The sequence below is a fragment of the Trichoderma virens genome (assembly GCF_000170995.1).
Source record: "Trichoderma virens Gv29-8 chromosome Unknown TRIVIscaffold_6, whole genome shotgun sequence".
Taxonomy (NCBI): Eukaryota; Fungi; Ascomycota; class Sordariomycetes; order Hypocreales; family Hypocreaceae; genus Trichoderma; species Trichoderma virens.
Window position 1 is genome coordinate 735,909 of NW_014013743.1, and position 26,572 is coordinate 762,480.

Below are 26,572 nucleotides of genomic sequence, written 5' to 3' on the forward strand. Positions count from 1 at the left end.
ACTCCCTAATTAATACATTGGTAGTAGTGGTGCTCACCTATTCCTCAATTCCGTGTACTCTTCCTCTTCATCCTGAATTCATACTATGGGCGAGCAGCACTGCTTGTTTAAAATAATTAATCTTGTAGGAGATTCATCATGCTATCGGTAGACCAAATAACACATCACGAGAGGAGAGAGTCAAGCATCATCATTGGGTAGACTGTAGATTCAGTTCTGCGTACCTATTCAGGTCTACTTTTTTCCACATCACAATCTGAGAGAGTGTCCTAATAGCCGACCAAGCAAATCCCTGACAAATCAATCTCCTCCACTTGCAACCGATAAAAAGTAAACCTGGGGCCGAATTTCCATCAACTCAAGGAAAAATCATGAATAACAGCCGTTACCCTCGCCGGACTCGCAACAGAGAACTCACTGCACGTAATTATGCCAGCTGCAAAGGCTAATGGTCATCGTTCGAGGTTGTGCCATCAACAATATCCCACATCTCAAGGGCCGTAAGACGTTTTGCTTTCTGGATCCGAAGGTTGCTTCGGCCTTCAAACAAATCCTGGACCATAGGGTCGTACGAGGGGTCCCCGTGGACCGGCTTGTTGCCAACACCCAAGTGAAGATCCGACATGATTGCTGGTACAGAGCCTTGTTCATTGCCCAACTCTGGAGCACTGTCGAGCAGAGGTTGCTCCATAATAGGTGCGCTGTCCCGGTTTTGCTGTTTGCGAGCCTCGTCTTGAGCTTGCGATGCCATGCCTTGATTCTGCGCTCCTCCCTCAGTACAAGCATCAAGTTCTGCTAAGAAACGATCAACTTCTTCCATGCCATCGTCAATGTTCTCAGCATTGATCACATTCCACGAAGTCACACTTTCCGCATCCATACTTTCCTTTCCTTTTCTGCCGTCAAGATCCTAACAACAGCCACAGTAGTTAGCAAACATGCTGCTTAGCGAAGGCAAACAGACGGGGGGGGGCAAACTTACATCTTCCTAAGGTGACAAACGGCCCTTGGCATGAACAGGTCCGAGTCCACCAGTTCCAGAGCTGCTAGAAAACATGATTAGATCAGACGTCGATTCCTTGTCAGTCTCTATGTTAAGGAGGACATGCGGTTGAGTGGTCTTGCTACCAGCTTTGTTTGCCGCGACGACGGGGCAAGTGCTGACCAGCAAAGCAGCTCGTTGAGGATTCATGACCATTTTTTCATGAGCTCTGAATCTCTCTTCTTCAGGAATATCTATGTCGTCCGTGGTTATGAGGAGTTCACCAGCAGAATGGGAAAGCCAACCTATGATACTGCATTCCTTGCACACGCAATCTTGCAATCGAGTGGCACACTTGTCAGACTGGTTGGGCTCAGAGCCCCATGAACTAGCCTGTCCGAGATCAAAGGGCGCGCGGTGTCCAGGGTGTTGACGTCTTTTGGCTCCGCGTTTAGCATCGTCATTGTCGCGAATGGAATGATGATCGTGGCCTTTGTGAAGCTGCTCAAGGCTTTCGACGAGGTAAAGGTTATGCTCAGCTGGCGACAACATCTCCAGATTGTGGTTGTAGGCAGGATAGGACAACCCGCCATCATCGTTCTTTGGTTGGTCTGGTTCAAGTTCGACAACATCTGCTGGCGACTCCGACTCGTCAAGCCATTGATACCAGTGGTCGTAGATGTGGTCGACAACAGCGCGGAAGCTCGTCAGCACCACGCTGGTGTCAACTCGCAGCGAGACCTGGTCCGCGTGGCTTGGGTCAACTTTCTGAAAGGCGTCGTATAATATTTGGCAGCACATGTCTCGCGTGCAGCCTCTGCGCTCGAGGAAGAGACAGAGACCCTTGAGTGAAGGCAACGTGCCAGCGGTGGAAAAGGTGCGGCCAATCTTCTCGCGAAGCCAGACGGCACAGAGGGAAACAGTGCTGTTCAAATTGATGCGGTTGCCGGCAGCCTTGATTCGCCTCTCCAAAGTGTCTTGACGCATGAAACCCAGGTTGTAGAGATCACGGAGACCGTTACAGCCCAGAGTAACTTGAGCGTGGTAGAGCACGTCTCTGTCAGTCTCCATGGCGAACTTTGACGCAGACATACCGAAGGGGTTGTCGTATTTGTAGTGACCAGATTGAAATTGATGGAAATAATCAACGTGATTGGGATTTTGCTGCGTTAGATGACGGGAAAGATGCTCGTCATCATCTTCTTCACCCTCTTGAAGAGCCGCAAAGGGGATGAGGAGGAACTTGACGAGTCTCCGTTTGTACGCCTCGAGGTAGCTGATCAGAAGCGAAACAACGGCGAAGAAGGTGAGGCAGGCCAGGCAGAAGAGAAAAGAAGCTTGCAGATTCTCTTCTTCATGTTTTTCTGCTGGCACGAGCACGTGAGGTGACATGGAGACGGCTGGCAGCTGGCAAGTTCTGGCAAAGCCAAACATGCAGCTGTGCCAACTGGCAGACATACAGACAGACGAGGAAATGAACAGCAGCAAAAATGCCCAGCAAGAAGAGCGAGAGTGAGTACTTGCAATTTGACGGACAAAAAAAAAAGCCAAAGAGCGGAGTCTCAGCCGTCAAAGAGATGCGTCGCCAATTGCAAAGGCAAGGCAAGATAAGGCAAAACAACCAGACTCGACAAAAAACAAAGCAAGCTGGAATTGCGAAGTAGACGATGACAAGAAGAAGAAGAAGAGGGAAAAAAAAAAAAAAAAGAGGAGGGAAGGGAAACCCGACGGAAGCACGCACGACAACGCTGGCACCTTAAATAATGCCCAGCCGGATTGGCAATCTGCTGTGTAACAAGAGCCAATGCCCGTGACTGGTCCGAATCGCGCCGAAGCAGCAGGCCGGCATAAGGAGGAGAAAAAGAGGAGGAGACGGGTAATAAAAAAAACAGCACAACAAATCCTATGCTGGATGACGCTGGTACCTGTACCCATTCGGTTGTACCAATTCTGCTGAGGCCGTCATGGGGGGCAAGGATTGTATAAATGAGCAACAGAAACACAACGTCGTCGACACAGCATCAGATACGAGTGCAAAATGCAACTCGAAAGCAGTTGTACAAGTAACTTCAGTTGGTACCTACATGGTGTAGTTTGTAGTTATGGTATGGCTATGGTTCTGGTATTGATGGTATTAGACGCATACAAACTCGTGTAAACACACGCGCGCGCACACACATGTATGTGCCCTTGAAATGCTTTCGCTGCTCTGTAATTCCCGGGCTCATGTCACATCGCAAGCACACAAGCACACCACCACAACATCACCTCTTCTTCAGCGCCGCAAATCTCCTCTCGAGATCCCCAATGTCCGGTATTGACCCTTCCGGCTCCTTCTTCCGCGCCACCTCTTCCTTCTTGCTCTTGAGCTCCACGGACCCCATCATCACCTTCGGGTGCACATTGTCCGTCGTCATCCGCGGCGGCGTCACCATCAGCGGGCTCTTGGGCTCTCCCAGCCTCGCGCTCGGCGGCGTGGCCCGGTCCATCTGCTCCTCGCCCAGCGAGAGTTTCCTCTCCGCTGCCGTTAGAGGCTTGGTCAGATCGTTCTTCTGCGCCTGTCCACCCGACGGATCGCCGCCGTCCACGTCTTCATCATCGTCCAGCAGATCCGGGGGTGGCGGCGTGATCGTTCTCTCCCTTTTGGGCCAATCGACGCCGTACGCCTTTGCAATCTCCTCCAGATAGCCTGTCACCAGCTCCTGTCGCGGCGCCTCCACGCTCAGCTTCTTGACCACCTTTTCATTGACCTTGCCGTCTGCGTTGTCCATGGCCGCGAGGACAAACTCCTTGCCGTATTTCTCTGCCAGCAGCGTCCGCACCGTCATGAGCTCCTTGATCTCTGTCTTGGGCGCCGCATAGAGGATGCTCTTGATGGCTTCTTCCAGCCCCGGGTCGCACACGGTCCCCTCCATCAGGCCGGCCCGCGCAAGCAGCAGCTCGCAGTACAGCTCCAACAGCTCGTGAAGCTCGCTCGTGATGTCGGACCGGATGATGTTCTCGACGCGGATCGTTGCCGAGTCGACCTTGCCCGCCTCGAGGAGCTGCGCCATGGCCCGGCGCTGCGTCTTGCCCAGCTGCTCATCCCGCTGCTGCACCATGCGCAGGCGCGCAATGGCGAGCTTCAGCTGGACCTTGAGCTTGGTCTGTAGCCATGGTCATTGCAACGTCAGCTCAGCTCAGCTCTTGCGGGTTGCGTCACTGGAGCTGGCGGGGTTCATAAGATGGACTGAAATCAGAAATCAAGACTTACCAGCCAGGTCGCTGCGAGGGGCATCGCGGAGGATTCCTGGTTTCGGTTGGACGGGAATTCAAGAGGATATCGTATAGAGAGGAAAGGGATGATGATGATGAGAACAACGAGAGAGTATCAAGCCGGCGATTTTATATCAAGAATTGGGCAAACTGAGGCAGCAGGATTAAATCAAGGAGTGCCTGGAGGTACGAAGTAGGCAGACACCAAACCGGAGCTTCTGGAGGCATGTTGAGACAAAACGTCACTGGTGGTCCGCTCCAGTGCCAATTCAAGGTACCTGCTAGCAGCTAATCCATCCATCCTTAGCCTTACCTGAGCCTTAGCCTACAACGTACCCGCTATTAAGCCTTGACAGTTAGTGTCTGTCTGGTCTTCAATTGTAGCCCACTTGGTTGTTGCGGGGCCTTCAAAAGCATTTGATCAACTCGAACCCCTCGGATCTTCAATTCCATTGATAGACTGGTGTTATAGCATAAAGACAGCATAAAGACAACAATGAACCAGAACTAAAACGACACACACGATATACCAGGTACTAAAGACAATGGCACAGTGTCTTAGTTGCCAGTACTGCTACTTACTTATTAATTACACTTGGACCCGCACGCTACTCAAACACTTCCCTTTTCTCATGAACCTGCATCCAACCTCAACACCATTGGTAGCACCCGATAGGAGCAGTCTCTACGTGGTGAGCCGTGATAGGACTAGCCGGCACGCTGCATCTAGTGCTGCATCTGGTGGTCTGAGATGATGCCGGTTGGATGATGCAATGCATGTCTCTCATGTGTGTGTATGTAGGGGGGTTGGAGAGATACAGAAGGCATACCGTGGTTGGTTAGCAGTAGACAAACAAAAACTACTCGACGTGATACTATTCTACGGGTACAAACAGCCTCTCTCTGTACACGCATCATGCTGTACACTCCCACTCCCACGTCTCTACCAATAATCCAGTAAGTTTGTAGTGTAATAACCCAAGGTATGCAGTGAGTCCCCACAGACTGCTGCTCTTCTGCCGACGGCCTAGTGTCGAGAGAAATCACTCCACCAAGTCCAACCCCCAATCCTCCTTCTAAGATGCCACAAATGCCGTAATTGTAATAAGAAGAAGAGGGAGAAGAGGAGAAAAAAGAGAAGAAGAAGAAGAAGAAGAAGAAGAAGAAGAAGAAGAAGAAGAAGAAACAGCTCAAGAAAACTCCCATGTGAAATCCTTCATAGCCGTTAAACGCCCATATTGACCCGTTTGCCCATCCATGTGTGTGTTGTGTGTGTGTTTTTTTTTACAGTTCCGTCATCATGCATACCCTTATCCCAGCTATCCTTTCATCAGCTCGTCCATAGCCCGTGGATTGGTGTCTGAAATTATTCCATCTCGGCATTGCCGGCAACCGTTGGGATTCCATCGGTCGCCTCTCCCTCAAAGACTTGGTTGCCCTCGTACGTCACCCGACGCCAGCCGCAGGGCTCGTTGCTGTCTTTGATCCATTCCATGGTAGGGAAGTAGTGGTCATTCTTCTTCATTGTAATCACCCAAGGCACCGAGTCAAATGTGACGGCCTTGAGACGGAAGTCTGCGATGCAAATTGTGTCAGCTCTAGATCGGCCTTGAACAAGATGCCAAAAGTAAAAAAGGAAAACAATAAAAGTAAAAAGTGACTTACATGTGTTATCGGGAATTTTCCGCGTCGCCGCAATGAAGGAATCCAGATCCGGCGTCGGCTCGCCATTGACATGTGTGATGAAGTTGGTCGGCGCAACTCCGTATTGGTAGGCAGGAGAGCCACGGATTCGACTCGACACATACACCTCGCTGTGAAGCTTGCTAATCTGCTGGCGAACAGCCAGGTGCGGGCGGTGGAAAATGGCTCCGCAAAACGACACGGCATGGTGCGTCTCCATGTCGTCGGCAGTAACCGTCGGCAGCTGGAGGTGTAGCTCTTCACAGTTTCGCACAATGACGGCGTCCAGGACCTCGTTCGAATACATCACGTCAAAGTCGGAAATGGTGGTGCAGATTTTGCCGTTGAGCATTAGCACCACGTCGCCTTCCATGAGGGTTACCGGCTGGTTAACCCGCTCAAATGCCCTCTTGCTAACCATGAACAGTTGGTGGTGAGACCGGTTTGCCTGTGTAACCTTGTTGATCCACTCGTCCGAGACGCCCATAACGCGCGCCTGCGACATGTGGATGGATCGGAACTCTACCGACAGCATATGCAGCTTCGGCGTCTCTCCCTTCTGGATGGCCGAGATGACTGGTAGCAGAGTTGGCGTACCCAGACCCAGATGGTACTCCTCGTCTCTCTGAGTGCTCGGGGAGCGCTCTCCCAGATACTGCAGCCAAAGGGCCTGCACGGTCCCGTCTTCCGCAACCAGCACACCACTGCCACACGACGCCCCGAGGTTGCTGTCGATGGTAATGGCATCTACATTGACGGCGCGATAACGTGGTGCTCCCGAGTTGGCGGGGATGGCAACCGCTGTGATCTCCGTCACGTTGGTGGATCCATGGACAACTCTCCCTATCCTGTTGTAGCCCAAGAAGTACGTCTTGGCGCCCTGGGTGAGGTGCTGATCACTGAGGCGGGCGCTCATGACGGGCACATCCACCAAGGCGGGATCATATTTGATGATGGTGTAGTTCTGCAGCGGGTGCAGGAAAACGACCTTGCCCTCGACGATAACGGAGTCGGCAATAGTAACGGTGATGTCGCACAAATCATACGGAACCACAGCTCGAGAAATGAGGACAAGGCCCTTGTCAGCGTCAATAACAAGGCCCATGCCCCAGCGTCGGTTCTTAGGGAAGCCGTCGAGCTTGACGGGCAAAGTGCAATTGATGTGGACAAAGCTGCGGATCAAGGCCGCGATGCCGGGGTGCGGCATGTGGTCCAGCTCGATGAACGAAGCGGACCGCCGAACAGGGGCCACGGGCGGCAGAGGCTCAGCGAGGTCAGAAAAGTCCCACAAGCCAGTGACATCGTTGCGAACAGCCAGCTTCATCTTGGCCGACCAGTGTCTGTCGACGTAGATGACGGTCGTGATGAGCGTGTGCAGGTCGCGCAGGTGTTTGTAAGTGACAACCACCCGCGCCTTGTCGGGAATCTGCTTCATCACTTCGATGAACGTGTCCAGATCTGGTACCTTCTTCTGGTCTACAGACTGCACGATGAATCCGTTGTCCGTATTATCAAACCGGAAAGATCCTGCAGCCTCGCAGATGTAAACTCCCTTGACGGCTACGCCATAGAGCCTTGCCTGTTGGTACGAGATGTCGTGGAAGCTGGCTCCGGCAACAGTCACAAAGCGATCTGGTGTAATCTTGTGAAGATCGCCGACCACGATGTCAACCTCAATGTCCTGTCCTCCGCGTTGCAAGTGAAACTTGATGGTGTCGCCCACACTCGAATCCAGGATGTCGTCAAGGCGGATGAACTGCGTAATCAGCTCGCCGTTCACCTTGATGAGGACATCACCCTCTTCGATCTTGCCATCGGAGGGCCCAGAAGGCAAGACGATTTCGGCAACCAGCATGTTGGTCTCTTCAGGGAAAGCCTGTCGCATCGCCGACTCCCACTCCGGGCTGAGTCCCAGCCTGCGGCACTCGTCAAAGGGCTTGAGCAAAAATTGGCACTGGATGTCGCCGCGCGTAATGGGCTTGCCCTGCTGGATGCATTGAAGCGCGCGCAGTGGCCGGTCCAGGGGCAGGAAATAGTCAGTCGAGGCGCCATCAGATCGACCACCGGCCTGGAGCGCAACGGCGCAGCCATCCTTGTTCACGACGGGACTGCCAGAACTTCCACCACTGGCAGCAGCATTGGCCTGATAGTAGCACGTGTTGAAGTCGCTGTATCCATCGCCATATTCGGGCGCATTTCGATCCAAACGACTAATAACACCCGAAAGAATACTCAGCTTTTCACCAGCATCGTTTCCGACGACGCGAATCTCGGTACCAACTAGATTCCATCATAGGTCAGCATTTTCCTTCTTCCATGTCTTTTCTTGTCCAACAAGACGCGCCAGGTCAACGCACCTTTTGCCAGGTCAGGGCTCAAAGTGAGACCATCCACATGCATATACTTAATCGCCTTGGGGTCGTATCGAAGGATGCCGAAATCGTGAACGGGGTCGCGGTAGACGGGGTAACAGTCGACTTCCTCGTGATTGTCAAACACGCAGTGTCCCCAAAACGGACCAGATCCGACAACATGGCGATTCGTCAAGATGTAACTAGATAGGAAAGGCAAGCAACACGTCAGCATGGTAGTTACCCAATTGTCTGATTGGCATAGATTCACGGCCTATCCAGCGTGGTGGGCAGGCAAAACAAAAAGCACACAGCAGCACAGTAGAGCACATACCCTCTCTCTGAATCGACGACAAAGCCGGTGGCCTCGCTCGTCAAGGCAGGATCCGTATCAAAGGAGCACGTCTGGCAGAATCGGATGGCGACGACGTTGCGAACGACCTTTTGGATGGTGTCTTGCCACTCGCCGAAGCTGCCGGGAGTGCCGATGTAGACGTGAGGATGCAAGTCGCTAGCGGCCTCGGAGCCTTCTTCAAAGCTCATCTCGTCAACGGTGATGTCGGGAACCGCCATTTCCATGTCAATGTCGTGCTTGTTGCTGCCGTTGACCGGTCTCTTGGCGGGAGGGCTCGCCTGAGCCGACTCGGGAGCTTTTCTCTTGCCCCCCGCCGAAGTCGATGTGCCGTTCATTTTGACTTTTGTTGGTAGTCTGTTGTTCGTTTTTTGTTGTTGCTTCTACCCCTGAGGCTAAAACGGGGCCTGCCGTGCAGCTTGGGGGCGGAGAGAAGGGGGCTGTTGTTGTCCCTTGATGGGTATGCAGGTAGATGTGTCGTTTTTCAGACAGCCTCTGTAGCTCGCCCTTGATCGACTCCGTTGCTTGGAGAAGCAGCGTCTCAGCAGCCAAGTCGCAACTAGAAGCCGAAAAGGATCCGGGCCGAAGCTAGGCTCTCGAGTCGGCACCCGTCTCGTCTTATACTCGTCGAGGCAGCCGGCAGCGATTCGCGCATTGACTGCTGGCGCTGGACCGCGGGGTGGAAGCGATTGACGGACTCGCGGCGTGTCGCGTAGGGTAGCAGCGCATCAAAGACGCGGGCAGAGGCTCTAGAGCGCGTGATATCGGCCGCAGACAAAGGAGAGGCAGCGCGGCAGAGGAAAAGATGGTGGTGGATGGAACAATTGGCAGCAAAGCAGCAGCCCATGTGATGCCGGACCTTGGGCAAAACGGTTCCTTGTATGCAGCCTTTGGAGTCGTGGAGAAAAAAAAAAAGGTGGATCAGCAGGCAGGCTGTAGCGGGTACGTACTTGTACCTCAAGGTGCTCCGGCACTGGGTCCCAGCACCTGTCTTGCCCGTCTCAGCGCAAAGAGGTACCTGGACTCGCACTAAAAACCACCTGGACCGCATTAACCTCAAAGAGACTGCCAGGCCACTCGCCAGCCTATCGTGTGAATAGCCGCCTGGAACAAGCCGCTAAGAGCTGGGCCTCTGCGATCCATTATTACGCACTTCATTCCACAGCTGCCCCTTGTATCTGCACTCCAGGTTGGACTAGTAGAGGCGACTAGGCAGAGGTGATGATAGCTTAGCACGTACTCGTAGCTGACGGAAGGGGCAAAAACGAAGAGGAAAAAGGTGATGCAAAATCCAGTTCCAGGGTAGGCCCGCCACCTCCACACACCGAGCTCAACACCACCATCATTCAACCTCCCTCCTTTGCGTATATCCTGTGCTTGTGTTGCATCGAGCAGCCAACCAGCATAAGCCAATTAATTCGTAAAGTCCAAGGCTCCAGTCGTTCACACCCTCTTTTTGCCTCCCTCCGGCAGCCCCATCTCAACCAAAACATGGCCCTCCCACCCACCCCACCAGCAATATCACTGCCTCGATGGAGCATCGTCGTCATTGTTTGTCTGCTCCCTTCTCCCTTTATTGACTCCCTTTCATCGCTGGTGATACATAGTCCCCATACGTACTTGTACACGAACCACGCTTCATATTTTTTATCTTGAAAAGCCTCCAAACCCCTAGGGATTGCTGCATCGGATTCCCACATGTCGTCACAGCACCGCAAACGCCCTTACACACACACGCCCCCCAAAAATTCCCCCAACTGCAGCTTTCTCCGCCCTGTCCGCCCTTGAGAACGGGTCACAACACCAGGCCTGCATATCGCCTAAGAACTCCCACCCGGGATATTTTTCTTGTACCACGGCCCAGTGCTTCAAAAGCTCGTATGCACGTAATCGGCAGTCTGCTCCAGTCCGACCTGCTGATCTGCGGAAAAGGGTGGGAGATCTTCACTTACACGCGCCTATGCATGTACATACATAACACTAACAGCGTTGCATTCACTAAGTGGCCGTGTGATGATGCCTGACTCAGCAGAAAGACTCTTAGTTGATACGATGTTTCTGTCAAAGACAATGTCTCGAGTATTGTGTGTGATAGCTAGCAATCATGCTCCGCCGGGCTCATCCATCGTATCTCATTCATCCGCAGCTTGTTCCTATGTCGTTGTACCAACAGGTAATATGCGCTCAGATTCCACTGCATGCTCAACATCAAAAGCAAATCGTCTCTCTCCACAAGCTGTGCAAACCCATGATTCATCTTGAATCTCCCATGATCTGAAGATGTAAAGAGGCACACCCCAAATCCCTCATTTGCCCTCTTTCTTCACGCGAATAGCACCATCAGTCGTTGTCTCAGCTTTGACTTTGGCCCGCTTCTTGCCTACTCCAAGGTACTCATCATCAAGTTCTAGATGAAACCATCGTATTCAGTCAGTAGCATTCTTTTCATTCCCGCACTCGGCCTCTTGAAGAAAACCCATACCCATACCTTCGGCAGCACGTTTCATCAGAAACTTTTGCTTGAAGTGAAGGTCGTCATCATCGAGGCCTCCATCGCCTTGGTCTACCGCCATGGCCAAGCCCTTCTTTCCGGCTGGATGCCTCAAAAGTATCAACATCAAACTCTAGACGTCGTCATGAAAGCCCATGGCAAAAGGATATCACTCACCGGGGACCCTCTTTCTCGGCTTGGCAGGCACGGCCACAGCTGAGCCCTCGCCGCCGCTCTCTCGAGCCTCAAACTCAGCGATTTGCTTATTGATTTTGGTCCACATATTCTGCAAACTCTTGGGGGTTCGTCCAGGGATGTTGATCTTCTCCCATTTAATACTTATGCCCCGGCCATCTCCCTTGAGTTGCGCAACGATTCGCAGCAGGAACTGGAACTGTGAATATGGCAACCCCTGTTAGCTATATCAGGCTCGTGGTACACGCTGCTAGAGACCGAAGGGCCGTTTGGCTTAAGTGTGCTCCGTACTTTAGCCTCATCTGTCCAGGCCGAGGCACCCTTTTCCTGGATTCCAGGATCCATATTGGTTGTTCGTTGATTTTGGGCTTGCGGATAGGTTAAGATCTTGTCCAGCGTAAATCGAGAAATGCGATGAGTATGAGAAGACAGAACTGATGGGTAGTAAGACTTTTGTAGGAGGTCTATATTATAAGACGACCTAGCCAGAATATGGGATGCCAAGATAAATCTGAAAAGGGGTTGAAGTGAATGACATGTCGCCCAGTGAATGAGCAATTTAAGACTGAGTCACTCCTCAGTCACAGATCAAGTAGTAGTCGGATTCGACAAGGCCATGGGACACAATCTAGGGCAAAGTAAAGTGAAGCCCATCTAAAGACAAGTATCAAGTCCCCTTCAGAGAGAGCCCAAGAGGCAACCTCGAAAGCAAATTACCGTAGCATGGAGTGACGTTCACTTTATTGAATTGCGCGTTCCAATATACATCTCCAAAGCAGACCTTTCTATTGTACACGTATACCCGGCAGACCCCCCAAGCGGCTCAAGTCCGTTGGCTCCGAGACCAAAGAGATCCTCTAATCATCTAGTACTTGTATCAAGCAATAATTGCAATAATCCCCCATGTCCTTTCCCGCTGATGAAAAAAAAAAAGAACAAAGAAGAACAAGAAAGAACAAAAGTTTTGAAGGCAAAAGGAGACGAAAAAACACTGTGCTGAGCAATCGACACCTATGCTCCAGCCAATGATATGGGTATCGAAAATCGTTACCAGAAAAACCGAATCAAGCAAATATCATATCATGAACATCAAAGTTCTGACCGTCGCGTGCTAGTTGTTCAGATCTACCAACCAAACGCCAGCTAAGAATAAGGAAGTAGGAAAAAAAAAAAAAACAAGCCCGTCGTATCATTCATGTCGTCACTTCATCTTCTCTCTGAACGTCATGAATTCTCTGAATCGCATTTCGTGCTCCTCGCAGGCTGCCAGCCATCTTTGGCGGACTCCGTTATCCTGCTCCAGCCAGTTGTGATACTCCACGACGTCAGCATCACCCCGGGCGCCCAGAAATGAATAGCCCTTTGAGGCCCTTGCATGCGAGATGTTGGATTTTCGCGTGGCAAAATGGTCAACCACCTGTGAGTTGAAGATATCCCAACGACGTAGGTAGCTTTCAAATTCCTCAAGGTATTTATTCCATGACGGAACATTCGGCTTGATGCTATCAACTGCAACCGTGGGCGGAAGTTTAGGTGCAATTGGGGGCTCAGGGAATACCAGTGGATGGGCGTGGGGAACATTGAGATGAAGTTCGGAGGATGCCTGACTCTCAAAGGGCAGATTATCCTTTAGTTCTGTAAATGATTTGAGACCAGCCTTAGGCGGGGCAAATGGTGCCACATTCTTCAGGTCTTCTAACGTTGCTCGGAACTCTTCGCTATCTTCAGACCCTTTGAAGGTAACCGGAATCTCTTTTCTTTCTTCGGGCTGCTCATACATTTGGCCCAGGCCCGTAACATTTCCGGGTCGCCATTCCGGCCGCGATGGTTCAACAGGAATGTTCCTGGCAACCACGGGATGGGGATGCGATGGAGGCTGAGACTGTGATCGGGATTGGGGTGCGGGAGGAATCGTAGAGGGGACCGTAGCGGAAGCCGTGGTAGATGCCGCTGCAGGAGTAGTCGGAACAAGAGGAGGTGGAGTAGGAATATGAACACCTGCCGGTGGTGGATCAATATCCATTGCTTGGGGACTATCAACCGTTGCAGCTTTTGCATCAGTTTTGCGGCCGGCCCAGCTATATATGTCATCTTCACTGCTATCATCCACAATGGCGGCATTTCCGGCCATGGGCTTTGGAGTTCTCGTCTTCCGTGTGTTTGGTCGACCCAGCCGCGTGGGCGAACCTGATGGGTTGGGAGTAATGGGCCGGGGAACAAACGTCTGGGGCCCAAACTGAGTGCTCCAGCTTTCTGCATCAAACCCTGTTGCGTTTTGAGGGGCCTGAGCTCCAGAATCGGGTACGTTTGCGCTGGGAACCGGCCGACGTTTAATAGGCGAGCGGCGACCAGCTTTGCTGCTTGATTGGGAACGGGCCTGAGGACGGGGATCGTACTCTCCATTTCCAGCACTAAATTGCCAAGTAGCAGAAGATTCATCTTTGACGAAAGTCGTATTGATTCCATCAGCGCTATTACTCTTTCTGAATCGAGATGCTCCCGGGGAGTTGGGAGAAAATGCGTCATCGTCCAAGTTGAAGTTGAAGCTAGTGGGCGATATATTATTAGCATTCATTTTCTCTGCATCGGGGGATATATGGCTGCACGGGGTGTTGTGATGTGGCTTATTTTTCGGCTTTGAAACAGGAACATGCTGATTCGTAATCAGATTTCTCAAGATGTGATACTGTTTCTGTTCAAAAGGGGAGAGGCTCTGGAGTGCTCCATGTGTTCCACTCGGGACACGTGGTTTATTCTTTGTGCCAACTTCGACAATCTTCTTCTTGTTTGGTGGTGTAGCCATTTGAGGGGTACTGGCAAAATTCTTCTTGCCGTTGGATGGCTTGTCTTTCTGGGGCGTCGCATACATTGAAGGGCCGTTAACCGGACTCGGAGGTTTGTTGAAAGCTTAGGTGGAAATGTCAGCTATGGCTTTGGACCTGGTGATGGCCAAACAAATCACTCACGGTTATGATGAGGAGAGGATTGAGTTGCATCGTTAGTAGCAGGAGGGCTGCTTGTCTGGTTTGTCGTGAACATATTACCATTTGGTGCAGCAGCAGTCGCCGCCTCTGTTCGAGCTTTGAATGAAGCAGCAGGTCGCGAACTTGGGGCAACAGGCACGACCCGAGGTCTTCCATCTGCTCCCATCTCATCTCGCCTTCTCTGGGCCCCCTCTCTAGTTTCTTTCCGGGGCGTACTAGAGCTGCGACGCTTGGATGTTGGTTCAGATGACTCCTTGGTGGTGTTTGCCCGATTCAATGGAACACTATCGAAAGGATCGGTCTTCTCGCCTCCACTCTTGGTGTATGGAGAGCTCTGACGAGGGTCCTCGAAGCTCTCTTCACTACGGCTCTTTTCCCTAAACTGGGCGAAGATATCGGGTACGGGATCGGGTACGGGCGTGGGCTTTGGCGCGGGCTCTGGCGCGGGCTCTGGCCGCTCAGTATTGACGCGAGAGGAGTAGTTGTTGTTGGTGACCGGGGGCTCATCACCAGGAGTATTTGACCGAGGATAGTAGCCCGTTTTCTTGGCCCCGAAAGATGCTTCAGCTCTCTTTTTTGCGGAGTCAGTCCGGGGAGGGGGTGGAGGAGGAGGAGCACGGCGCTCTTGCTGCCCGCTCTTGGCACCGCCTTTCCGCATGCTTTCAAAAGCTCGAGCAGCCGTTGCCGCCGACGCATGCTGTCTAGCGGTCGGTGGCACACCGGCAGAGAACCTCTCGTTCCATCTCTGTGCCCCTGAGGTGGCTGTTCTCGTTGTACGCCGCGGCGGAACGGGAAACTGCTGGCTAACATTCTGCCATGGATTCCCTCTCACTCCCGAAGCGCCAGGATATCGGCTGGCGGACCGCATAAATGCAGCATCGTACTTGGCCTTGGCATCGGCATCGCTTAGGACTTCGTGGGCAGCTTGGATGATCTGAAACTGAGAGTTGACTTCTTGTTCTCGGCCGGGATTGCGATCAGGATGGTATTTCAAAGCTGTATTCAGTAATTAGAAAATCTGCTGATTGGGAAAGAAAGAAAAAAAAGAAGAAGAAAGCAAATCGTTACACACCTAGCTTTCGGAACTGCTTCTTGATTTCTGCAACATCTGCCGTTGGAGTCAGTCCCAAGTCGGCATAATAGTCTCGTTGGGGCGCCATCGCAACACAGAAGTTGCAGCGTTTCGCTGACTCCCAGGTCTGAAATTGTATGTATTTCTATTTTGAGGCCCGAATCGCAATAACCATATCAAAGCGCTCTTGAGACTCGCCAAACAAATCTGCCCTCTGGACCGGGGTCCGTCAATGGTGCTTGGGCCGGAAGCCAAATCGAACCAAAGGCGCGGCGTGATGAAGACGACAGTATCGACTACTTTTTTTTTCTCGTAAATATTTAGACAAAGAGGTATAAGGTCGGTGGCGGAGCGGGTATAGTTGTGCAGTTGCGTGGTTGCTCGAAAATTCGTTGAACGCTGGCGAATGGATAATTCCTTTGAAGTCTGTTCTGGGCGCACCAGCTGTTAGCAAGAGCAATTACAGTGCATGAAGCAAAATCAAGCGAACAAGCAAGGCTGCAGCATTACCCTGGTGTAGGAAGAGGCAGAGAATAGGAAAGAAGGGAAGGGAGGGAAAAGAGGCAGCGAGACTATTTATCTTGACAAGGGCTGTAGGGCTGCCAGCAAGTGCCAGCTGTCAGCCTGATGCTGGTGCTGGTGCTGATGCTGATGCTGATGCGCCTGCCAGCAGAGAAAGGTGACGCTCACTAAATTGCAATGGAACTCATCACCCACAGCAGAAACCCTGACAAAAAAAAAAAAAAAAAAGGCCCGCTGGAGGTGGAGGAGCAAAAGAACGAAACGGCAAATCTTGCCAAGTGCTCGATCGCCAAATCTTCACTCCACACAAGATGACGACGAACTGGTGTAGCTCAAGGGAGAATGCAGCTTACCCACCTAAAATGACGCCAGTGCTGCGATTCCCTCAGTGAGAGACTTGCTGCACGAAAGAGGGAGGGATTCGCGATCCAAAGGGCCAAGAGGCGCTGTTTGAAACAACACAAATACAAAAAAGAAAGCGGCCCAAATATGCGCTTCGATGTCTTCGCAGCTAGCAGCTAACGCGCCTTGCCCGCTGATGTTTGAGGTTCACGTCGCGATGCGTGCGGATAAGGACAAGGATAAGATGCTGCTACTTCGTACTAGCAGCAGGCAGGTTAGTGCTTTTGAAAACAAACCGCCGTAAACAAGGCAGAGAATGAGAAGGCTGAGGCGGGAAAAGCTCTGACGCAAAAGGTTCCCAAACTTTGTTTAAATGGATTGTGCCTGGTCCCCGCGGTGACGCAGCAGCTGTTGGATAGCGCACTGAGCGCTGTGGCTGAGGGGGCGCCTGAGCCTCGTTCAGGGTCTGATCTCATGCCCCGCCAAAGGGCCAAAGCTTCAACAACCTGAACTAACTTTGCCGCGGATTGTCACGAGCCCGTGGGATCTGTGCCTAGCTTGCCTACCTACCTAGGTACCCGTCCAAAGAGCTATTCGTACTGTATCCCGTCCACATGTTACTAAGGTACTACTTCCAAACAACTGCACCTACAAGTACATTATTCCCAATAGGTGTTCTGATCAAATGGTGCCCTTTGACGTCAAGCCGCTGACCCTTGCACCCACGTGAAGTCAAACGCGGGGCTCATTCACATGTGCCTGAGCCATCATCAGTCGATTTGTCGAGGCCTCCCGGCGATTTATTCCCAGACCGTGGCTGACTTTTATATTCTGGTGTTGGCTCCCATTAAGAAGCACATTCGCCTGTACTTAACCATCTATTGCTTAGGTATTGCGTGTTTTGGTGGTTTCTCCCATCGAATTGTTGATGCTATCCCACTCTGCAAAGTCGGCGCAGAATCGGTATTCCCAACACTCGAGGTATAGTATATCAAGTAGGCATATCTCAACCCAACGTAATCACAGCAATAATTACAGTTTCCCAAGACGTAAGTACTTATCTTAAGAACACCCAACCTTTCGTCTTATACACACAACTTATTACTACCTAATAGGCACTAACCGGCAGCTACACACATTGCCACTATGCACACATCAGCTCCCATCAGCGTCCCAAAACAATCAGATATCCTACACTGCCTTCCATCTACAGAATGAAAAACGCCAATGCTTGCAAAGCCTCACCATAACCATGCACCCGTAAAAAAAAACAAGAAGGATTCCTCCGAAATCACCATGCTGTCCTGCCCTTTTCACCACCGTCACTGCCCCTTCAAGAAGATCCTTGAGCAGCCTTCTCCGCCGCAATCTTGGCTTCCATTTTCCGTCTCGCCGCCAGAATCATCTCATCCCTTCGCCGCTGCAGAGCGCTCTGCCGTTCGTCACGGTTGGAGCTCCAGCCCTTGCCCTTCTTGTCCTCCTCGCTCTCCTTCTTCTCTTCCGTGGCGGCTCCCTCGTCAATCTTGCTCTTCAAGTTGTAGCGTGTAATCAGATCTGGCTGAGATGGCTTCTCGGGCTGCTTCGTCGCGGGACCGGAGCTTCCACTAGGGGGGGTTTGGTTTCGAGGAGGTGGTGGTTGGAAAGTAATCGGAGGCTGCCATAAATAATACCCGGTGTTAGTTTTTATCACCAACTACACAGTCATGAAAACGCATATTCCTGTGAAACAAAGGAGGCACAAGTCATACCGTTTCCAGTCGGCCTGCCAGAATCCGCTCTGTGGTGCTCTGGATGTTGCCACCGTTTCGCTGAAGGTCCCACAGAATGCTCCGTCGCTCGACCTGCGGAAACATCTGCTGTATCCTCTGTACCGCCACCTCTCTGGATCTGAATATCTGCTCTGCTGTCCTCGTCGGCGGCCGTTCGGGGCGCGGTCCCGAGAAGAAAAGGTACCGCACTATCAGGCCCGAGACAAGCAAGACAATGGCAAAGAATGGCAGCGAGATTTGTTCGTCCGACATGATGTCCGTTCGAGGCTGCAACTTGGGCGCTAGTCAACCGGGGAATTTCAAGCAATGTCGCAAGAGGGAGATGATGGGATGTAGGTGGAACGAGGAGCCGTCGGTGAGGCGTGGAGTTGGGATCAGAGCCGACAAAGTTGGGGAAGCTTCAGAATGACGCAAAATGAAGGTTGCGAGAAGACAAGAACCAGCAATGCGCACGTCGCCAGATGATTCGTATCCTTCGGTCCTGGGCCAGTCGATCCTTAGCCCATTGTCGGGTAGGCACTAGAGGTCTTCATGCGAGTTTAAGGTAAGGTAGACACGCATAACAGTCGGCAGGTTACTTGTACTCTGGACTCGCATGAGGTAATACGCTGCCAGTCCGTCATGGTGGAACCTCGGCTAATATTCCCGCAACCCGTCATCTCTAAATTGCTGAGTAAGTATGTACCTAGTAAGATACCTCACGCGACAAGATGCAGAGGAAGAATGAAGTCGACAAACGAAAATTACGGCAGAAGAGAATCAATACAATTGGTTCACAGAAAAAGAAAAAAGAAAAAAAAAAAGACACGCAGCACGTCAAGAGACAACCGAGCTCATATATCGGGTTAAACATCGGCCCGCAGCACTCTCGTTCTGGCCAGCCATTTCTCGTTTAATTCATAAATGCAACCCATGTTAACCATCGCAAGCTAAGAGTATCGGCGTGCCTTTGAAAACCGACTCTGCATTCCAGGACCGTCATGATACCGAACCCATTCCTTTAAAAGCAATAATAATTCCTCGATCCTTGTCCTTGTGGCTGAAACGCCAAAATGATGAAGCAGCTCGACCAAGCTTCCATGTCCCTAAACAGCAAGCAATCCTTCTCCGGGCTAAAGGGAGCATCCCCACTTCACTCCTATCCATTTCTTATGGCATAACCGGCGGCGGCTGTCCTAGAGAGGTATCCAAATCTCCGTAGTGCAAGGTGAATTCTCGCTATGTAAAGGGTTAGTTCCAAACGACCTTCATGACGGAATACCGAACACAATCTGTCCACTTACACGATCCTTCCGCCAGGCGGTTGTGTCCCATACAATGTAGTATCCTCGCTCGTGATTCGGGCTCAAGATTTGAGGAGTCATGTGCTCGTCCTTTGTTAGCCAGACCTGCAGTTTCTTATGCCATCGCCAGTTCCGAGAGTGTCTTGTACATGTTAGCTGCATGCCTAAAAGAAGAAGAGCAGTAATTGGTTTCCCCTTCAACTCACAGTTCTACTGCGGCCATCTGCTGCTTGGCATCCATCGGACAGCTGTAAAAGATCCAAAACAAAGTTTCTTCGTTGAAACTCTGTATCTTGGTATCTATCGGCTGCACATTCGTAACACTGTAGCACTCGGGCAGCCGAAATTTACTTATATTCACCGTCGGCTTCGGGGGAGTGTCGTCGAGTAATGAGTACATTTGGGTTGAAATCAGTCTAGGGTCAATATGGTTAGCAAAAGCGTCTCCTTATTCATCACAACGCTAGATAAAAGCTATGTTAGGTCTGTTACTTACTCTGGGGAACTTAAATCAAGACCGATGGTGTTGGGATCCATTCCTATTATCATGGCATGGTAGTCGGGATAGTTGTTCATCAGCGTCCGTAGGCCTTTGATGCCCCATTTGTCAACTTCAGACATGCCGGCCAAGGGATCTACAATCTCCGCAGCCTGGCTATCCTTGCGCTCGATCGATCTTCCATTCGGACCTTCACTTCCAATCACGCCAAGAGATCCTCGTCCCTCAGCAGCTGGCGAGGCCACTTCTGATGCCTTACCGGAATCGTCTTCTCGAAACACGGCCGCCTTCTGCTTACCATCGTGTTGCTGCTGTTGCGGTTGCTGCTGCTGTCTACCAGGGCCTATGATGTGTTAAATTGCGGATCCAACCTGCATAAGGGAAAAAAGAGCAAAAGGTAATATCAAATCCTTCGTACCGTTTGGTGTGCCAATAGCAGGCGGTGATCGTACTTCGTTTGCTCGGTTTGTCGCTGTGAGAGCGTTCAGTAAGCCATTACCTCCGTTGTTTGGCATCGGCCCTGAAGAGCCAGGGTTCTGCGGACTGAAGCCCAGAGAAGACATCAAGTTGGCACCACGCTCTGAGCCTATTTCGCCGTTGGATGACCGATTCAACGGAGGGAAGTCGTCGACGCTGTTCGGCTGGACCTGCGTTGGCTGAGCTCCGAATCGAAAAGGACCCTGATTTGACTGCATCCGCGAGGATGGGGGCCCAAACAGATCATCTTGTCCGCCCTGTTGAGAAGGCCCCGGTGCAGGTTGACTCCGCTGGATTGGCCCGCTTATGGTTCTGGAGCCCGCCGTAGACCACATAGATCCTTGGGTCGTGCTGGGAAGCTGGGAGTTGTTCGATAGAGATGGAAATTCCCTGTGCACGGAGGTCAGCGCCCGTGATAAAACAGAACCATTCCGAACATCCTCTTCAGTATGTCCGATGAGTCGAGGAGGGCGTGACGAGCTTGAGGAGCCTTTGAGAACGTCGGAGTACGCCAGGCCAGACGTAGAATGCGAGCCGGGTCCCATGTTTGACGATTCTCCAGGCTTGTTGACCAGTTTGTGCTTCTTCTGTGTATACCGTATCATGATGGCCCAAGATGGTTGGGCAGGTGGTGGTAACGGTGTATGATGGAGAAAGAGAGAAAGGGGAGGATGGAAAAGGAATCGAAAGAAACGAGGTGAATGGAAAGAACGTACGACAGGTCGAGCGGTGTTGCAGGTTGTGACCCGCTCAAGCTTTGCGCAAAGCTGACGTTGCCGCCCAGCTGGCGAGCCTGGTTTTGAAATGCTGCACTTCCCATGGGCACAGCTGCGTTGAAAGCCCAGCCCGAAGCATTGTTTGCTATAACGACGGCATCAAGCCAGCTGTCAGCACTTGGCCACTTGATCACCAATGGAAACAATATTCAAGCAAAACACCCTCCCTCCCCAAGTCCGGCCCGCCGCAATACACAAGTAAAGTACCTAATTTACCATTTGGTAATCGAGTTGACACTGATCGGCCTTGTTGTGGTTGCTGCTGGCTTCCAAAAGCGCCTGGCATCCCTCGTAGGGACTGCGGCACCGCTCCTGTAGAGAACATGGAGTCGTTAGCTTCTGGTTCCAAGAGATCCATCCGTGACAGTGATGTATGAAGAATTCAAGCTCGTTTCTTAAAACTCCCACCCAAACACGACCCCTGCGATCAGACGTCATGCTCGGATCAGAGCCAGCTGCCGCAACCAACATGGCCGTTTGTAGGTGGGGCTTTGACAATGAGGACCGAGTCCATGTCTGTTTCTCCCACGGTCGGACGAGAAGAGCTGATTCGAAGCATCCCTTCCCCTCTTCCAGAGCATCAGAGCCATGTATCGTCAATGTCCCCATCCTCCGTCAACTCCATCGGCCGTGGTGGCGATTTCGGCATGAGCTCTTGAGAAGTGGTTGAAGTTGTCGAAGGGGCGATTCGGAACTTTAATCCTACCTGGTCGATTCATGATTGGACGAGGCTGCGCAGAGGCACCGGCTCGAGGCTTTGAATATCGTGTCGCGAGTATATCGGTATCGTGAATCGAAGCTCAATTCCGTTGTAGCTGTTCGTCCCGACTGTCTATTGTCGTCTTTGAATCTTTTTTGTCTGGCGGCGTCCAAGAAGGCTGGGCTTTGGCGCGGAGCATGCTGGCCGGATTCAAGTGGGTCCGCGCCGAATTCTGCCTTGACAACCAATCAAACCGGGCCAAACCGAGTACGAGGCTGGCCGATGACAATTTCCCTTCCCTTGAAGCAGGTTATGGAACTCGATAGCAGAATAGAGCACAGATATAAGAATCTACGGGCCTGATGCAAAGGGAGGAAGTTGAGTAGGTTGGTATGTGTCAAGTTAGAGCCCGTCAAGGCAGTTGGTACTACTAGGTACTTTATCAAAAGCCAATGAAAGGTCAAAGCAAATAGAGCCATGGCCCCAATCTCGAGTCGCTCTTTGATCAATTCATCATTTGTCTAAAATTCGACTCAAAATCTATGTCCTTCACCCCTCTACCAATTAGGATGATTTTGCCTGTTGTCGAAGAAACATCTGCACCATCGGGGGCATCGATGAGCTCGAATATCTCCCTTACCCCCTGCAATAGTTTCACATTGCCATTGCTAAAAACGAGGCGGCCTTTTGATCGGTGAATCTCAAATTCCACGGCGCTTTCCGCACCCGGCAGCTTGTGGTCCCAGAGAACCGCCCGTAGCCATCGGTCGACATCCTCCAGCTGTTCAGGGCGAAGGCTTGGGACGGGGATGGAAACAGTTGATATCGTCTACAGAATTAGTTAGCTGCATGTCCATGCCCATTTGGTTCCAAGCGCTCCATTTCCCCCTCTTCCACTCTTTAATGTCGGCACTCACAGGATCCAGGTGGCTATGGCCCTTGCTTTTAGCCTCGGCCACGTTGAACTGATCGTATGCATGAAGGTCCAGAAGGAATCCCTCAAGCTGAGGAACGACGCTCTTTTCCGTGACGTGTATTCTGGCGGCCCCGTTGATTGACTCGATGCGTTCCCTGACTATTTTTAGATCCTCCTCGCTCACCAAGTCGGATTTGTTGAGGACAATAACATCGGCATGCGAAATTTGCACGTGAGCTGTCGTCATCAAAGGACCATGGTGGTCATGCTCGTTGTGGTCCTCAATTTTGCCCTTGGGGTCATCAAGGCTGTATATAATGTTCTTTGCGTCTACTAGAGTCACTACTCCGTCGAGATAGATTGTGCTGCCAAGACCATCGTCGACCCAGAAGAGAGGTGCAATGTTGCCGGGATCTGCCAATCCAGTTGTTTCAAGCAAAATGTAGTCAAAGGCTCCCTTCTTTTCCATCAGACTCTCGATGGCATTGACGCCGGTATCTCTAGTTGACGTTAGTATCTCGGACGATTGAAGAAAGACTCATAATGGAGTTGCGCTACTTGACAGAACAGCATAAGCAGCCATTTCCAACTTCAAGCCACTCTTCTACCCTCTTATCGCCCTGGTTGACTGTGAGAGATTTCTCAATATCCACAGCTATATAAATGACAGACGGTTAGAAATGTGACTGGAACATGAGGGTAATTTAGGTAGCTTCATACAATCGCCAAACTCTTTTCATAGAAAAAAAAATAATTAGCTCAGATATACATATATAGAGACTGTCGAGGTCAAGCAGCAACACTTACCATTCATGATGACGGCAATCTTTTTTCCATGCTGAGCCGTAAGAATGTAATTCAACAATGTCGTCTTTCCAGCACCGAGGTATCCTGGTTTGTTCCATCAGACCCTAGGGCGCATAAACCATATAATCTTCATCTGCTATAGTCTCACCTGTTACAATGGTAATGGGCACTTTTATATTGGCTCCCTCTTCTGAGTCCTGGATTCCACCGCTGACCTCAACCAGGTCTGGAGGGGCATCGTCGTCGAAATTCATAACGTATGGCTGAGGCAATGACAACAACAGTCTGTGTGTGCGAACTGAATACAGATTCAAGGCATCAAGTTGCAGGGTATTGTGTGAATGTCCAAAACTGAAAGATATGAATAAAAAGAGCTGGATATAGGTAGGTAGGTAGTCAAGGTCGAGATTGAATGCTCGGTTACATAAGGCACTACCAAGCCCAGCATGCACGATGATGTACCGCCCTTTCTTTGGGTACGTGCTCGATTTCCCGCTGAGGAAAGCCGCACCCCGCTAGACGTCTCTATACCTGATTGAGCCAAGTCGACAACCATATGCGTCTACAAAGCTCAAGAGGGTGTCTATGCATCTAAGCCATATGGCATCCAGTTTCCAGCTTGAGCCACACCCCAATTGGCTGGATAGCTAGCCAGCCTGTCAACAGCATCGCGACTCTACGATATCAGATCTGCCTCCTCCCTCTGTACTGTCTCGTCCTCTCCTTCTGCCCTTTTCTTGAGACCAAAGAGCCGCGCTACACTTCCGAACCATGTCTCTGGCGCCGAGCTCCCCTCGTCTGCCCAGCCCCCCGCCGCCAGCAGAAATCCAGATAGGGCCAAACTCGCCTTCGGGAGGCCCTGCGGCGACTCTGGCGACGACCGAGATGGAGCAGTCGCATCTGGATGCCAGTTCCTCTCGGCGGATACACCCCGGGACAAAGGCTGCAGACATGGCGGCTGGCCCTCCATTGGTGCCGCTGAGCGAGGTATGGCTGCTTTCCCCCTCCCCCCGTTTCACGAGAGCTTGCATAGGAACTTCGTGGGCTAACATGAAGACGAACTCTTGCCATGCAATCAGCTAGATTCGCCATTCCAACTCCAAGAGCATCTCGCTGCTCTCCACTATCACAGCACCGCCTCCGGCACGCAGCCGCTGACGCGCGCCTCGGCTCTCCAGCTCGCACAGCCTCCCCCGGGCATCGATCGCACACTCTGGCTCTACGAGCTCTGCCGCTTCCTCATCTCGCAGTGCAACTCTCTCATCGTCGGCTTCCTCTTCGACACGCCGCCATGCAGCGCCAGCACGTGCCCCGAGATGCGCGCGTCGGAATGGCAGTTTCTCTGCGCTGTGCACGAGCAACCTAAGAGCTGCTGTGCCATTGACTACTGCTGCCATACCCTCGACTGGGCGGCCAACGTGGTCTCGGACCAAAAGATCTTCCCCAGCCGCTTCGTCGTGGTCAGCGATCTTCATAGCAAGAATGTTGGCGTCAAGAGCTTGGTCAACGTCTTCCGTCGGCTGCACCGCATCTTTGCGCACGCCTGGTTCCAGCATCGCAGCGTCTTCTGGGCCGTCGAAGGGCAGACCGGGCTTTATGTCTTCTTCAAGACCGTGTGCGACCTGTACGACCTGCTACCGGCTGAGAACTACAAACTGCCCCCCGAAGCAGAAGGCCTCGAGGCGCCACCAGAGTTCGACATCATGGCCAGCAGAGCTCCCCCGCCTCAGATCCTAAAGCCCACGGCTGCGCAACCCGGCGGGAGCGAGCTCGAGGACGATGGCTCGCACGGGTCGGTCAACCGCACAAACACTCGCAGGCACATCAGGAGCAGCCCATCCACCGGAAGCTCCGTAACAACCGTCATGGAGGCGGAGGAGGAAGACGCAGATGGAGTCTCTCGCAGACTGAGAACCATGCACTTGGCAGGCCCAGACGTCTTGGAAGAGGAACCCGAAGTCGCGGAAGTCCCCGTCATCGTCGAGCACTCAGTAATCTCCGGTCCACCGCCTCCCCTCTTTCTACCGGTCTCTGACCCCGGGCAGGACGAAGCAGGCACCGTATCTGACTTGTCAGATGCTGGCCAAACAGGGGTATCGGAAAGCATTGTGGAGATTACAGATGATGACGTTACTAGCGTTATCGACACTTCTGATGCTCATACCACCGAACAGGCAGAAGAGGCGACGGCCGCAGCAAACGGTGACTCACCCGATGTAAAGGAGACCCCAGATGCAACCGAAGAATCATCTACAGATGTGCATGTTACTGAACCCTCAGGGGAGGAAGCAGCAGCAGAGCATCAAGAATCCACTACAGCAGAGACAGCGCCCGCAGAGGACGTGGCAGAAAAAGAAGGGGGTCAAGGTGATGAAAAGTAGATCCCTTCAGCTGTTTCTCTTCTTTTGGATGAGCTGAAAAGCACAAGCTCTCAAGGACGAGAGTTAATGTTTGGGCCTGGATAGCCGCTTTTGATTTCTACGGTGAATTTTATAATAAATACCTAGTTCTTCCAGGGGGGAGGTGGGAGTAGAGGAAGAAAACACTTGTACAGCGTCGAATCATGAAACCAACACGATTACGGGACAGCGCGCACATAACAATGCGCCAAACCAGCAATAATATATATATTTATAAAGGAAAAAAGAAGAAGAAAAAAAAGGTATTATACGTTGGAAGAAAAAAAAGTACACCGCCTGATTGTGTTTGGGTGTACATGTGTCCCATGTTGAAAAATATGCCCAACCGCTCTTCGCTATAGCACGTATTAACACACACTTCCTCACAAAGCAATTTGCTGACCAGCAACGCCCAGTCGTGAATGCCTCCATAAATTCCTCGCCTTGTGCTGTTTGTCCAGTGGAAACTCCCATTCATTTTCCCATCCTGGGCGGGCCAAAGGATATCAAGTTGAAAAGTTTCAAATCCCACCCGCCCCTATGCCCGACGCGCCGTCCTTGGTGCCTCGGGAACCTTTGACTCCAGCATGATTTCCATAGATGGAAACTTGAAATCGAAATATCCAATTATCGGCCGTGATATATACCTGTTCGCTTGCATGCTCCCCCTGAAAATTTGAATGACACAGCTCTCTGATATCAACAAGCCTCGAGGGC

The 26,572-nt window shown here is 51.7% G+C and overlaps 8 protein-coding genes across 8 annotated transcripts; 1 reads left to right on the forward strand and 7 right to left on the reverse strand.

The window, feature by feature from the left end:
* Positions 1 to 445: 445 nt before the first annotated feature.
* Positions 446 to 2,440, reverse strand: TRIVIDRAFT_60795 (uncharacterized protein; the record flags this gene model as incomplete). Its single annotated transcript, XM_014101091.1, has 3 exons — positions 446 to 896; positions 983 to 1,046; positions 1,129 to 2,440. 3 exons carry the CDS (start codon positions 2,438 to 2,440, stop codon positions 446 to 448), a joined length of 1,827 nt encoding a protein of 608 aa, XP_013956566.1.
* An 806-nt stretch (positions 2,441 to 3,246) lies between these two features.
* Positions 3,247 to 4,259, reverse strand: TRIVIDRAFT_60794 (uncharacterized protein; the record flags this gene model as incomplete). Its single annotated transcript, XM_014101092.1, has 2 exons — positions 3,247 to 4,128; positions 4,236 to 4,259. The coding sequence occupies 2 exons, from the start codon at positions 4,257 to 4,259 to the stop codon at positions 3,247 to 3,249; spliced, it is 906 nt and encodes a 301-aa protein (XP_013956567.1).
* A 1,344-nt stretch (positions 4,260 to 5,603) lies between these two features.
* TRIVIDRAFT_29754 (uncharacterized protein) lies at positions 5,604 to 8,814 on the reverse strand (the record flags this gene model as incomplete). The annotated part of the gene is made up of 4 exons (XM_014101093.1): positions 5,604 to 5,812; positions 5,903 to 8,200; positions 8,278 to 8,474; positions 8,573 to 8,814. The coding sequence occupies 4 exons, from the start codon at positions 8,812 to 8,814 to the stop codon at positions 5,604 to 5,606; spliced, it is 2,946 nt and encodes a 981-aa protein (XP_013956568.1).
* Positions 8,815 to 10,929: 2,115 nt separating this feature from the next.
* On the reverse strand, positions 10,930 to 11,654 carry TRIVIDRAFT_200670 (uncharacterized protein; the record flags this gene model as incomplete). The annotated part of the gene is made up of 4 exons (XM_014101094.1): positions 10,930 to 11,030; positions 11,112 to 11,216; positions 11,292 to 11,502; positions 11,601 to 11,654. 4 exons carry the CDS (start codon positions 11,652 to 11,654, stop codon positions 10,930 to 10,932), a joined length of 471 nt encoding a protein of 156 aa, XP_013956569.1.
* Positions 11,655 to 12,510: 856 nt separating this feature from the next.
* Positions 12,511 to 15,453, reverse strand: TRIVIDRAFT_29668 (uncharacterized protein; the record flags this gene model as incomplete). Its single annotated transcript, XM_014101095.1, has 4 exons — positions 12,511 to 14,088; positions 14,276 to 14,487; positions 14,522 to 15,289; positions 15,366 to 15,453. 4 exons carry the CDS (start codon positions 15,451 to 15,453, stop codon positions 12,511 to 12,513), a joined length of 2,646 nt encoding a protein of 881 aa, XP_013956570.1.
* Positions 15,454 to 17,568: 2,115 nt separating this feature from the next.
* On the reverse strand, positions 17,569 to 18,250 carry TRIVIDRAFT_121079 (uncharacterized protein; the record flags this gene model as incomplete). Its single annotated transcript, XM_014101096.1, has 2 exons — positions 17,569 to 17,883; positions 17,978 to 18,250. Coding segments are annotated over 2 exons (588 nt in total), but the record flags the coding sequence as incomplete, so codon positions are not given.
* Positions 18,251 to 18,841: 591 nt separating this feature from the next.
* TRIVIDRAFT_212842 (uncharacterized protein) lies at positions 18,842 to 23,710 on the reverse strand (the record flags this gene model as incomplete). The annotated part of the gene is made up of 12 exons (XM_014101097.1): positions 18,842 to 19,216; positions 19,282 to 19,423; positions 19,488 to 19,697; positions 19,778 to 20,123; positions 20,199 to 20,647; positions 20,974 to 21,118; positions 21,241 to 21,372; positions 22,337 to 22,562; positions 22,651 to 23,149; positions 23,208 to 23,304; positions 23,457 to 23,540; positions 23,605 to 23,710. 12 exons carry the CDS (start codon positions 23,708 to 23,710, stop codon positions 19,148 to 19,150), a joined length of 2,505 nt encoding a protein of 834 aa, XP_013956572.1.
* A 517-nt stretch (positions 23,711 to 24,227) lies between these two features.
* On the forward strand, positions 24,228 to 26,096 carry TRIVIDRAFT_230521 (uncharacterized protein; the record flags this gene model as incomplete). The annotated part of the gene is made up of 2 exons (XM_014101098.1): positions 24,228 to 24,443; positions 24,536 to 26,096. 2 exons carry the CDS (start codon positions 24,228 to 24,230, stop codon positions 25,835 to 25,837), a joined length of 1,518 nt encoding a protein of 505 aa, XP_013956573.1.
* Between the last annotated feature and the right edge of the window lie 476 nt (positions 26,097 to 26,572).